The 14597-nt window shown below is 32.6% G+C and overlaps 2 protein-coding genes across 3 annotated transcripts in view; both read left to right on the plus strand.

Moving 5' to 3' along the window:
- The first annotated feature begins 1750 nt into the window (after positions 1-1750).
- LOC111613728 (dynein assembly factor with WDR repeat domains 1-like) overlaps positions 1751-14597 on the plus strand; it is a 75072-nt gene continuing 62225 nt past the window's right edge. The window contains exons 1-3 of one of the 2 annotated variants that reach the window (XM_023355068.1): positions 1751-1914; positions 4764-4833; positions 12712-12803. In XM_023355068.1, the coding sequence (XP_023210836.1) occupies positions 1875-1914; positions 4764-4833; positions 12712-12803 (202 nt within the window). In that variant the 5' untranslated portion in view covers positions 1751-1874. The remainder of the gene's footprint in view (positions 1915-4763; positions 4834-12711; positions 12804-14597) is intronic. The other variant, XM_023355067.1, reaches the window with a different exon arrangement.
- Positions 4907-7302, plus strand: LOC111613729 (tigger transposable element-derived protein 1-like). The gene has a single exon (XM_023355070.1). It carries the CDS (start codon positions 5901-5903, stop codon positions 6489-6491), a length of 591 nt encoding a protein of 196 aa, XP_023210838.1. The 5' UTR covers positions 4907-5900; the 3' UTR covers positions 6492-7302.

Raw genomic sequence — 14597 nt, forward strand, 5'->3', positions numbered from 1 at the left:
CAGCCGGATTAAGAAGCGAGCTGATCAGGCACTCGCTCGGAACGTCAGATGTTGGTGGCACCAAAATTAAGGCCGGCACGTTGGTCTTAGAGAAACTGTTCCTTCCAAAAATTATTACGTGGCATTCGAAGTATTTGCTATACTCTTTTTCGCTCCGAGAAGATGCATTGAAGGAACATAAAATAATTTATCTTCTACCGAAAGTTCTGTGACAATTACCTGCTACATACTATGTTTTACTTTTATGTTTTGTAAAGTTTCTAGAATGTTCTGATTTCTTTCTCTTTTGTCTTGCTGATTTCTTTATTAAAATCAAGTACGGAATACCTTAATCAATATCGTACTCAAGGATTTGAAAATGCTTTCGCAAGCTGAAGAATAGCAAAACTTTTAGGAACGGAGACAATATTGCAGGAAAAAAAAAACGTAAAAAGAAATTTTTTTAATTTCAAAACTGAAGACACCATCGTTGCTGTTGATGCGAAAACAAAGTTTAGAACAATGATATTCAATCTCTGAAATCATTTTAGACATATTAACATCTCTCGAAGAAAGATTTGAACAAATGAAAACTTAAGATTATGAAATAACCAGGGCTGTAGACTCGGAGTCGTGGAATTTTGGTGTTTTAGTCGGATTTTTGACGACTCCGACTCCTTTTTACTTTCCCAACTTTTTATGTATACTGTATATGTATAAAAGGAAAAGTATTGGAATCGTGTCAAATTTGACCTTCCGAGATTTTTGCAAATCTACACGTTTGTAGACCTCCCGAACCCAAAAAAATGTCAAATAAAGGGGGGAAAATTCGCGTGTGTGTTGGCGTCTAATTTGTTTAATTAATTTATTCTCTGTTCTGAGGGATATTAAATAATATCTCAGAATGGGTAAAGTTTATGAAACGAAATTTGGCACGGTAGCTTGTGTATAAAAGGTCATTAATGCTATTAAATTTTGGTTCTTAAAGGTCGACAGAGTAGAGACGTAGAAGGGGTCATGTGTCATATCTCCAGTGTGATCGGATTTAATAAATATTTTACTCCTTATTAGCGTTCTCAAAAACTCGTCTCTATCCTCAAAAGTAAGCTTTTTGTCATTTTATAATAGTACAATAAAACCCGGTTAAGATGTTCTTTCCTGAGATGTTTTTCTCCTAAGTCGTTCAAATTTCGCAGTATCATTTTTCCCATAAACAGTGGCGTCGAAAGACGTTACCGACTCAGAGGAAAAAGTTACATGGGCCTCGGGAATGATTGAAAAAAGTTGTGGAATGTCCTGGTTCCTGTGAATCCTGGCCCGGGAAATTTGACCTCATCATTCCACTCTCTGGTCGTCCTGCCCATAAGACGCTTGCTAAAACTTCCTGCATAAGATGAGATGTTTCAAACTATTCCATGAAGCAATTTTTATCCGCTTAAAACTATCGTGTCGGTGGCAAAAAGAATTTTCCTCAGAAAATGTATGCACAGGAATCCTGTAGTCTCGATAGAAGGCAACTTTTTATATTACTCATATCGAGAGTTAATATAGAAATTTATGAAGTTAATTAATTTAATAATCCAATGTCCATAAATACAAGTCGTAGCGGAATCGGTAAATTTTTACACGACTCCACAGCCCAGGATATAAGAAATAAAATAACTGTAAAGTGAGGTAAAATAAATGCTCGTTCAAACTGATAATTTTATAAGACAATATTGTATTTTTTAAATAAAAAAAAAACTTCTATCCTTCATTCGTCAGACAGGCTGAATCTTGCTTGCTATCGAGCATAATAACAGCATCCTGATCAAGATTCGTTAAGCGTGCTCTGACGTTTGGAACATTATTCAAATTAGTTCGTTTCATTCTGTTCTGTTTTTCATATAAAGAAAATGAAAGTTAAACGATTTCTTTTACGTTATTATCCACCAGGTAAATTGAAAAATTAAGTTACAAAATATGTTTTTTTTTTTTTTACTTTGAATAAAATTTCGTCATGCGGGCTCATTGAAAACAAGTGCAAACAAGGAGTTAAATTAATGTTACTTGACTAGAGCCAGTAAAAATGTTAGCTGCTGCGTTGAAGGACCCTCAGAAATTTTTCATGCTTATTCTCGTTCTTTATCACCCGGCTGTCCCTATTGTGAGCTTAGTCAAACCCATGATAGTACGCTTATAAAGGTCTTTTTCGTTTAGTGTCCTCAAGAAAGAAAAAATCAAAAACAAAAAGATATACAGTATAGTTCTTTCAATATAAATTAGCAGTTCTCAAACCATATTAATTAACCAACTTTTAAAGCAGCCTACCGCTCTGGGGAACCCGGGATCGAATCCAGACGGGATGTCGAATATGTCGGGCCCCGTCCCTCGCCACCCGGCTGTCCCATTGTGGGTCCGGCCGAACCTACAATGGGCTTGCTAAAAGAGGCCCTCTTAGTGCCCACAGGACGAAAAGAGTTTTTTTAAAAAAAAGGACCACGCCCGAAAAATTTCTGGGGATTTTTTGACCCATTTGGATCGATTCCGGGTCCTCCAGAGCGGAATGACCACTCGGCCATCGGATCATCATGATGGACGATAGAGTGTGACGATGTGCTTAACAAACACCGATTTTATGTAAATTAATATTTGTATACAGTATTTCAAATTATTATAATTAATATAATCAAATTTTAAAACCGCCACAGATAATATTTTCCATAATCTGTGACAGTTTAAAATTCTAGATTTATTTGGTGACGGTAACGTGACGAAACAGATCTTGATTGTATGTCGTCACGATGACGTGTAGACGAAGCGCGTATATTCCAAATATGGAAAATTGTAAACAATATAATAAGTTATAACAATGGTTTGAAAATAGGTAAATTTCCTTTTATGATAAAATATTGAACATTCACATTCATTTATTTAAGTTTCATTGCTCTTACATTAATTCATTAGTGATTGATTCTGCTGGTGTTTTTAAATGTTACAATATATTTGTATTTTATTTTAAATGTCAAAATTCCCATGTGACACTGATTTTTTAATATTTTAAATATAATGAAGTAAGTTTTGTGGATCTTCTGTTTTGGCATATACTATAAAAATATTACAATTGAAAGTTATTTGTCTTTAATTTTGTTATTGTTACATATTGTTCTCAAACATGAATTCAAATAAAATTAAAAATACTATATATGCCCGGTGGCAGGACTGATTGGGTGCTTGAATATATATGACCCACCAAGCAGTCAGTGAGATATAGGGCTGCAGAGCATCAGCATGATGTAAGAAAAGGTTCCTTCTCTACTGCCCCGTTAACATTAACTTTCTCTATAACCCTAACCATTTTTGCAATGAAAGAAGGGGTTGAGGTGAATTTAGATAATAGAAGGTTGGCTGGATTGGTCACGAAGGACCGCATCCTAAAACATTTGGAATGCTTAGAAATGTTTTAAGCAAGGGCACATCAATAAATTTTAAAGACCAGGTTACAGGGTACGATCGCATGGGCTTGGGAAGTGTGGTATGAGATTTCCCAAATAAAACGGTTAGCTGTATTCTCGTACACATTTATGAGTATTTTTTAACCAATTACATTGATGTATTCATTTTTAATTTTATGTTTGATTTTATAATTGTGAACGATATGCAGTTTTGCACTGATTAGAAATATACATTAGTCTGAATGTACCTGTTTAAAACAGCCAAAAATGTTAGCTTGATTTGCATTAGTATTTACTGATTAAAAAGGTTGTGAGACTGTTAGATTGTTATGAAACTTTTTGTTTTTTTGAACTGAAGATGTGAGTGATGAAGGTGCTATGGTGCAAAATCAACGTTTTGAATGAATTGATGTTTAAGTTAATATGAGGGTCATTCTAAAAGAAAAGAACATTTTGATCTGACAAGCCGTACAGTTCTCCCACCACCCTCCACTGCCGTGTCATGGACCTTCCCATGTTTTCGCACCAGTCTGATGCTAACAGCGAGCCACAATGATCGTTTACTGTTTACAGTGTGACTTTAAAATGCGTGACAAAATTAAAGATCCTGCCAAGTGTGAGGTTCATAGTTTTTGAATGCAAAAAAAGTCCGCCCTAACAATTTACAGACAGATAACTGAGATTTATGGTAATGTGATGAATGAAGCTTCAGTTCAAAACAAACAGTGGGGATTGTTGTCCAGCGGAATTGTGCTTCTTCAGGATAATGCATGTCCGCATGCTGCTGCGTTGACGAAGAACTTGCTTCAGAAGTTTAAGTGGGAAGTTTTTGAACATCCTTCTAATAGCCCTGACTAGGCTTTGAGTGATTACATCTTTTCCCAAAATTGAAGGATTTTTTAGCCAGGAATCACTATGGAAGTGACAACAAACTGAAAGAGACCATTAATGACTGGTTCAAGAACTTGGCGGTAACTGAGTGTGCAGAAGGCATAGAAAAGCTGATGATATGCTATGACAATGTTTAAATTTGTATGGCGATTATGTAGAAATATAGCTAAGGTATCATATGTGTTGTAAAATAAGTTTTGTTTCATTATCTTAAATAAAAATATTTAGAGAAACAAACATTCTTTACTTTTAGAATGACCCTCGTATTATGTAATTATTTTAATTGTATTTTTACTTTTAATTTATGGAATGCTATTAACTTACTGATTTTGCTTTGTAATGAAATATTAATTCAAATATATTGGTATCACTGACTTTTATTCTAACTGTTGAATTATATTTTCCTAAATTCTGTTGGAAATATTTGTTATATAAATATAAATGTTTTAATATTTACAGGAATTGCAGTAGAATATGATAATGCAAGTCAGCCCATCAGTAGCATAGATCTTTTGGATCTTAGATCTGAGTATTTGATAAATAGTTTTAGTTTTAAATTTTTTTTAAAATTATTTACTAAATAACAATAATATCTTGTTAATAATAATAATTAGATGTAAATATTATAATAATTTTTAAAAATATAATGCAAATGAAAAATAGCATATTGATAAATGTTCATATCTCTATTTTATTTGAAGAAAATACAGTTAAATCTTGATATCTGCATCTATATAGTGCTATCTTTGTAAAGCACCACTAAAAACTGAAAGGATCTTCCTTATAAATATTAAATAGAAAACCCTTAGTATCTCTGAATTACTAAATACAGTGGGTGATCGGTTAAGGAACAAATCGAATAACGAACACTTTTGTGAAAGATTTTTATGATCGGACAACGAACTCTTCATTGAACAAACATAAAAAGAAGTGATGGAAAATAACGAATACATATTGATTTTCCCTTGTCTTCAGGTAACAATTCAAAACCTTTCAGAGCATGGGAGACGTCAACATTGATGCTCAGTCTGATACTGATCAGATAGTGTTTCTCCAAACTTTGAAACTCTCCATTGTAATTCCAGCTTTTTGTTTACTTTTCTTACAATTTTTTTATAGTCTTTGCGAGACTGTTGGGCACTCCATAAGTTTTGCATTGATTTTTATTTTCTAAAGGTGAAAGTTTAAACTGTCCTATCAGGTATTCGTTAACATTTTAACACCAAAATTTCAAATTACATTCAGGCCTCACATTTACATAATTCTTTCATACGGTAGTTGATTTCTGTTCTCTTAATTTTTGAGAGTGCTTTTTTGAAGTTTTTATTTCAAACAGAAATTGATAATATTATGGAGCATAAAAAGAGTGGAGTGTCAAGAATCATGCTCATCATAGAAACCAAGCAAAAGATAGTAGCCAAAGTAGAGAGTGGGCTGATGTTGCTAGGCAGTATGGCTTGAACATGACTACAATAGGCACAATCTTAGCTAAGAAGATTATATCTTTCTTAGCTAAGATTGTGAAAGAAGACTCAAAGAGCTAAAGGTGTAACGAAAATCACATCTGAGAAACAAAGATGTTCCATCCATGAAAAAATGGAGAGATTGCTTTTAATTTGGATAAGAAAAAGGAAAATGAAAAAAGATGTAACTAGTATGACTATCATTCAAGAGAAAGCTAAAGAAATTTTTGAAGAACTGAAGAAACAAACTCCACATTTGTCACATGAGGAGATAGAATTCAAAGCTACTACTGGATGGTTTTCAAAGTTTAGAAGGAGAATTGGCATTAAATATGTGGTAATTCATAGTGAGTCTGCTTGTACAGATAAAGAAGAAGCTGAGAAGTTCTGTCGCAAATTTGAAGAATTCATTAAAAAAGAAGGATATTGTCCACAACAAATTTTCAATTGTGATGAAATTGGTTTATTTTGGAAGCGCATGCCGAACCATACCTACCTTATGAAAGACGAGAAAAATATTCCTGGGCATAAACCCATAAAAGACCAATTGACGTTACTTTTGGGAGCTAATGCTAGCAGTGATATGAAGCTTATCCCACTTCTTGTCTATCACTCTGAGAATCCTAGAGCATTTAAAAAATATTCCATAATTAAAAAAAAATTGCCAGTGATGTGGAGATTGAATAAAATGGCATGGGTCATGCAGGCTCTTTTCAAAGAATAGCTGTTTGAAGTTTGTGCTCCAAGCATCAAGGATTACCTTCAGACCAATGAATTGCCATTAAAAGCACTGTTACTATTGGTCAATGAACCAAGACACCCAAAAGACCCTGCAGATAATTTGCTGGAAGACTTTCCCTGTCTAACAGTTCAGTTTCTACCTCCAAATACCACTTTGTTGATTCAACCAATGGATCTAGAGATTATTGCAGTTTTCAAGAAATTGTACATTCAAGCACTGTTTCGTCAGTGTTTTGAAGCATGCCAGTTCTCCTCAATGATGACATTAAAAACATTTTGGAAAGAAAAATTTGATGTTCTTGAAGCTATATGGCTCATTCAAAAGGCATGGTCAGAAGTCACTCAATGACAGTTGAATTCTGGTTGGCAAAAGCTGTATTGCTCCTGCATTCAGGGAGAGAGAGATGATGTCCCTGAAATTATGGATGAAATTGTGACAACTGCTAGAGATCTGGAATTGGAAGTGAATAAAGATGACATTGAAGAGCTCATAATGGAATCTGAAACTGATCTGATGACAGAAGAATTCCAAGAATGCTTAAATGAAGAACACCAAGAAATTCAGCGAGATGTGTTTTCTTCTGAAAAGAGGAGGATGAAAAAGGATCAATGCCAACATCTGCTATTAAAGATCTTTTGAAGAAGTAGGAGGATCTTAGAATAGCAACCAAACCAAGTTGAGGTTAATAGGCTTGGGGATCTCTACAATGACAATGCTATTAATTACTTCCAAAAAATTATGAAGAGAGAAAAGCAATCGACATTGGACAGATTCTTTAACCCCTACAAACAGTAAAAACATGACATAAAAACAATTCCCATAAAAACCTGTGGTAAATTGATAATTGATTAATGAACAATTTGGATAATGAACAAAGTCTTGGAACGGATTATGTTCTTTAACCGTTCACCCACTGTATATAATTTTATATTGCAAGTGATGCTATTATCATGTGCTAAATAGCCCTTTAGTAGCATAGCTGATTTGAAAGTCACATGCTAAATATAGCATGTGACTTTCAAACTCTCAAATTCAAATACATATATAGATCTCATTACTCTATATATTGTTTATGATACTTTAGGTTAATGTAAAGTGACCAGACATCCCACAATAGGCAGGACTGTCTTGCATTTAAGTTGTTAATCCCACATTGAAAATTGTCTCACATGGGACAATGCACATGGGAAAATGAAATATGCCTCTCCAACTCTTTTAAAGTGACAGAAGGTTGCTGTTTCATTTTTTTTGATACTACAAGGATAATCCCAAAAGTAAGATCTCCTATTTTTTTAGAAATACAAAGAAACGTTTATTTTTAGTAATGTTTACATCATTTTAAAGCTTGAACATTTATCTATTTTCTACATAATCGCCTTTTCGATCGATGCATTTTTGTAGGTGTTGTGGCAGTTTTTGTATGCCCATGTCATACCAGCTTGCCGCCATGTCATGGGACCCATTTTGCACACACTTTCCAATATTACAACTTTTCCATTAAAATCCTATGAATGAAAACCTCAAGAACCAAAATGCAGTTATCGTCCAGAGTAATCCGCTGATTTTCACGCATGGTTTGCTCAACCTTTGTGACTGTCTTGTCAAAAATTGACAGTCTCCCGCTTCTTCCTTCGTCATGAATTTCAGTACAATTAGCTATAAACTCTCTACACCACTTGCGGATGTTTTTGACATCCATGCACAAATTGTCATACACTTCCATCAATTGGTGATGAATTTCACTTGGTTTAACGTAACATGGCGGCAAGCTGGTATGACATGGGCATACAAAAACTGCCACTGTGCCTACAAAAATTCATTGATCAAAATGGCAATTATGTAGAAAAATAGATAAATGTTCAAGCTTTAAAATGATGTAAACATTATTGAAAATAAATGTTTCTTTGTATTTTTTAAAAAAATAAAAGACCTTACTTTTGGGATTACCCTCGTAGATGGCACTAGTCTCTCTTACTTTAGTTTTACTTGTCATTTTTGAGAACCTAACCTACTCATTTATTGTTTTTAGTGTTTAAGTTTGTTGTTTTAAAACAAAAGTACATATTTCTTTTTATAATATTACTTAGAATATAAATTTTCATTTAAAAAAACTAATTTTAGATATCATGTCAAAGAAATAATGTACAGTACATTTACAGAAGAATTACAAAATGAATTTCCTTTTTTGAAAAAGAGCAAAATTGAGAACAGTGTTCACTATGAGGTGTGTAACAGTGACTTTTCGATTGGTTCAGGAGGGGTAAAAATGACATTACAAGACATATCTCGTCAGATAAACAGAATGTTCATTACTTGCTGTGGCGTCTTCAACAAAATTAAATACTTATTTTTGAAAAGTTGAATTTGTTTCAAAAGAGGAATAATTAGCAATAGCCAAAGCAGTCTTTGCATTTCATACTATAATTCATAATCAAACATTTCGTTCAATGGACTGTATGTCTAAACTTATTCGCACATTATTTGAACCAAAGTTTACTTGTGCTTGGACAAAACTGAAGTGATTATAAAACATATATTTGCACCCTATGCGCTGGATCAGGTTTTGAAAACTTTGAATAATACCAAGTTTGTAACAATATTTATGGATGCATCAAACCATAAGGAAATCAAATTATTTCCATCATTAATTTATTTTTTTATTATAAACAAGGTGTACAAATAAAACTTTTAGATTTTTTTATCACTTCCAGGAGAAAATTCCAAAATAATTTCTAATTCAATTATTGGAATATTAAAGAAAAATAATTTAGAGAGTAAAGTTGTAGCAGTTTGTGCTGATAATGCAAATGTAAATTTTGGTGGACTGCTAAGAAAAGGAACAAATAATGTATATCTTAAGCTAAAGGATCATCTTCAGAAGCCAAATATTGGTATAGGATGTGTTGCACATATAGTGCATAATACTCTTCAGTCAGTAGCAGATCAAGTTTTATTGACATTGAGGGCATCATAATCAAAATTTATAGTCATTTTTATATATTTATTATAAGGGTGAAGTTATTAAAAGACTTTTGTGAGAATGCAGAGGTGGAATATATGCACTTGTTGGGATATTGTGAAACTAGATGGCTAGCATTGATGCCTGCATTTGAAAGAGTTTTAAAACTGTATTTTTTTTTTAAATCATATTTTTTATCTATTGACAATTGTATAAGAGTTTTGCAAAATTTTTTTGAATATGATAGCTCAAACACATGGTTGTATTTCATGCATAATCAAGCAGCATTTTTCTATAATATTGTGACAAGTATTGAAGGCAATAATATTACAATTATGGAATCTATTACAGAAATAGAAAATTCAAAATTTAAATTAAAAGAAAGAATGGACATGCAGTATCTACCACTGACTCTATGCAATCAATTAAGAAATTTGGAAGAAAATGGTTTAGACACAGTTATAAATCAACTTTATTTAAACCTAGTATCGACAATTTTTATCAAAACTGTGTTTATCCCACTTTGAAGACATTGATTTTTTAAGTGGATCAGTCTTAAAAATGATTTTAATTGGCAAACTGTACAGAAAAGTTTTGATTACATTTCAAAATTTTGTGATAAAATCTATTTATTTGATGTTGATAAAAGCAGAACTTTTTGATGAGATATCATATACAAAAAAATATATGGCTAGTATGAAAATAAACACTTGGAATGAGCAAAAAACAGCAACTGATGTGGTATACACAGAAATATTTAATCATTTTGACAGGAACAAAAAATCTTTCAAGAATATTTAAAAAATGATTAAATTTGCATTGTACTTGCCAGACGTCAATGCTGCTACTGAACAATTTTTTTTGGGAATGAATAAGATTTGGGCCACAGAAAAAGCACAGTTGGGCCTAGAAATTTTGAAAGCAATATTGCCAGTTAAGTGCAACTTTTCCATTTGCTGTGCAAAATTTTGTAATGACATTTCAAAAAATGAAGAACTTTTAAAAAAAATTCATAGTGCAGAAAAGTATAAATAAATAATATGATTATTTGTATATTTAAATATTTATGTAATATAATTTGTGATTATTATTCATATAGTCATTTATTTTTATATGAGAAAAGAGACTATTTTTTTGTAATTCATTAATTTTTTTGAAAATAAAAGATTTTTTTTTGATGTCTCACATTCTACACTATCATATCTGGTCACTTTAGTTTAATGCCATCCTCAATTTAGTACCAATTTCAGGGGTGAACAAATGATGTTGATAAATTGAAGTTTTAATGTATAATAATCTATTCAACAAGAAATATTTCTAATAATATTACTCTTCTTTCTCTATTTAAGTGCTCTTCTATAATACATTAAAAGCTCACTATAACAGACCACCACAGGAACAAAGCAATTGGTCCTTCATAATGAGTCTGTTTTATTGTGATTATTGTGGGGTCCCAGACGAGGTTCGAACTCGAGTAAACCGTGAAATTCTTGCGCGGCACAAAATGTAAACAACGAGACTCGGAATGGTTCGAGTATGTGTCAACTATCTGTTAAGGTCTTAGCGGAAGACAAACTCTAACACGAGCACTCATAAACAGGTAGATCTTTGACTCGCATGTCTATAAAATGTTGGCCGAGATAAACCTTTTCGAACAAAAAAATAGAGGAATTTTTGATAGGTGAAAGGTGAAAATGATCGTTAAATTCTTAGACGTCAAAAATGGTAAATAACGGCCTGAGTTATGAGTGCAGGTGTTATTATTTTATAAACAGTCATCGAGCAGAGTCGACAAAGAGGTATCAGATGGACACCTCAAATCGGACCTTTCCCGCGACCCGAAAAAGTTTCATCTTGCACCTGGAGACAAAGGAGAGACCAATCGGGAAGCGAGGAATGGGATGAGGGACCAATCCGAAATGCGAACAGTGGGGGAAAAACTATAAAAATCGGAACTTCAAGGTCGAAGAAGAGTCTCCTCTGGATTAAGCCTACAGTGGTGATTTAAATTGTGTTGTGCATCCGCCGATCACTGAGGACGCCGCAACGTAACAACGAACTTCTGCTTCGTCCAGATATCTTTCTCGTCCGCCCGAACTGCGACCCATCACACGAACTTTCGCTTTTCCCAGGAGCACCGAGATTTTGGAATTGTCCTATATTGATGTAAGCATTAATTCGAACAAATAAACGGGTTTTATCTTGTAAAACACTTGTACATCGTTTGCCTCCTTCGCCACCGCCCACATACGTGGTTTCCCTTAGGCTCATTCTGACGTGAGATAGACTTTTTCCCCCTCAACGTTGGCAAAACTTACATTATTATGGACTTATCTGTTATATTGAAAAGTTCGTTACTATACAGTAGAATCGTGTTAGAACAGATCTTGATAATGGACCTAGAGAAAACATATGCAGTTTGCACATTTTCTCCAGGTTTAGATGTCAAATCAATGTATTCTTTCCTTATTTCAGCAGATTGTAACCACAAATACAAGTATAAGCAGACTCTACCTTATACAGAAATATTGACTTCTCCATTACTGTATATTGATGCTGTGGACAGCAGTCAAATACATAGTGGACAAAGTTTCAGTTGTAAAGCATATAAATTAGATTTTTATTAAACTTGTAAAAACAATACTTTTATTCATTGTTTATTTACTTTTTTGAAATATGTTTAAGAATTGGGTAGTTAGCATAAAAGCAATAATTATTTTATAAATAAGATGACAATAATTTTCATTATGTTATTGAGATTTTCATTGGACATATAATAGTTTTATTTATGCATAAAAATAGATGATATTGCAAGAATTTAATGTAAAGAATCTACAAACAGGGCTATTTTTTAAGCACTTTTGAGGTCAATTTCTTTAAAGGTACAATAGAAAATCAAATATAGAACAAAAGTGTTAATAATGAGCAGTGAGCTTAAACCTTAAGATGAGGCCCCAAAATGGCTAGATATGGCCATGCATTAATATAGCTCTGTTATCAGATAACATAGTCATAAAATTAGCATGATTACTTTGGCCAGATTGAAACTTGTTGAACTGAAATCATGAAAATACAGTTGAAGAAGTTGTAAAATTTATTGTTATGACCATATTCAGAGGAGAATTTTTAAAATTTTAAATTTGGTATTGATATAGCATTTAATACTTTTATATAAGTTTATATTATGAACCATTTTAATAATAATTTTGAAGGATTTGGAAATATGATATTATATTTCTTTAGTTCTGATACAAACTCTGTTGTTGAAGATATTTTGCAACAGAAGCCACATATTAATTTCTATTTGAAGAATCAACTTTGTACATTAATAAGAAGTATCCTTTGTTCTCTGTTGGCTTTATGACTATAATCTTATATACAATAAATCGGGATGACTTTGTGAAACTTTTCAAGTTTTTTTAATGTTAATTACTGAATTACTGGACCAAATAAATTGTTAGCTGTCATTTTAAGAAGATTTAACATTCCACTTTCTTTACACATATTAGAGTTCTTAATTTTTAATTTATTGTTTAAACAATATTATTAAAAAGATTTGTCACAATTTTACTTCATTACTTGGAGTAATCTTTCATGTATCTTAGATACAATAAATTTTGAAATGGATATAAACTTGTCATATTCAAAATAAGTCATACTAATGTAATGTCACAAAGTTTCCCTTGCAGTCAAAAATAACTCTGGTTTGTGTTAACTACATATATTTATAATTTATTATCATAACACACTGCTTTATTTGGAAACACCTTGCAAATACATTGTTTCCTTTAAAACAAGTGATTTTAGAGCTGTGCTCCATCCTTAAAGTTTTTATCAGTCATTAAATACCAAATTATTTACATTAAACCCCCTTTTTTTCTCTTGATTCCAAAATTGGACATATAAAAAGATTTTGGAAATAATGATAATTAAGTGAAAAAGCAGGGATTTTATGTAAAAAATTAGGTATTTTGTGGATAATGAACTCTGTGGATGGAGCACAGCTCTGATAGTGCTTAGTTTATAAGAAACAATGCATTTGGGAGTGTCTTCCTGAATAAAGCAGTATACAGTAGAGCGTCGATTATCCGAATCAATTGGGGACTGGGTTTGTTCGGAAAATCAATATTTCAGATAACCGATTATGTACGAAAAAATATATTAATTTATCCCATGTTGAAATTTTTCTCCATTGCATGTCACTTTGCGTTGAATTTTCGTCAATGTTAAGCCTAACGAAGACTATTGTATCGTTAAAAATTATTTTTTTATTTTGTACAAACAAAATAAATATATTGAAAAATATAAAAACAATAAAAAATTATACTTCAGAAGTTAATTTAGTATTAAAAACGTAAAATATTTGAGTAGCCCAAGACATATCCAAAGATTGCAGCGCCACAGCACTGGCGAAAATTTAAATTTGCCGACTGGAATTCTTTCGGATAATTGACATTTCGGATAATCGACGCTCTACTGTATTTATAAGAATCAGTTGAGAATTGGAGTTTTGTAGTTTTTATAATTTATAATTAATGAGCAAATATTTATTGTGATATAATCATAATGCTGGGCTGCAATTTTTACATACAGTGGTACCTTGTATAACGTACTTAATCCATTCCAGGTACACGTCCGTTAAGTGAAAAGTCCGTTATACGAAACTCATTTTCCCATAGAAATACATGTTAAAACATATAATTCATTCTGCAGCATAAAATAACCATACTGTAACATAAAAAAAATGAAAATGGAGCAGTCACCAATTATGCCGGGTAGTCAGATGTTGTGAGGAGGAGGAGGAGAAACACTTTCTTCACACATTCATACAGGTATAGACTTTTTATACATTGTAGCAGGTCTCTTTTTATTGTTTTTTAATCGGAGTCAGATTCAGGAAAGGCTACCAGAGCTTGCAGGGTCAACTCCTCTTGTTTCATCTTTTGTCTTTTGCCTACTGGCTTCTTGAAAAACATGTCCAAGGTGGTCTGTTTCTCTCTCTTCTTCAATGCCTGTCAGAAATGATGGGCAAGGGTGTCATTGTAGAGATCATTGATCCTGTTGGCCTCAGCTCTGTTTGGATAATGAGTGTTGGTAAACTCCTGAACCTCTCCCCATTTGACAAGGAA

This window comes from Centruroides sculpturatus, unplaced genomic scaffold (genome assembly GCF_000671375.1).
Source record: "Centruroides sculpturatus isolate CEXI.00-Female unplaced genomic scaffold, Cexi_2.0 scaffold1975, whole genome shotgun sequence".
Classification (NCBI taxonomy): Eukaryota; Metazoa; Arthropoda; class Arachnida; order Scorpiones; family Buthidae; genus Centruroides; species Centruroides sculpturatus.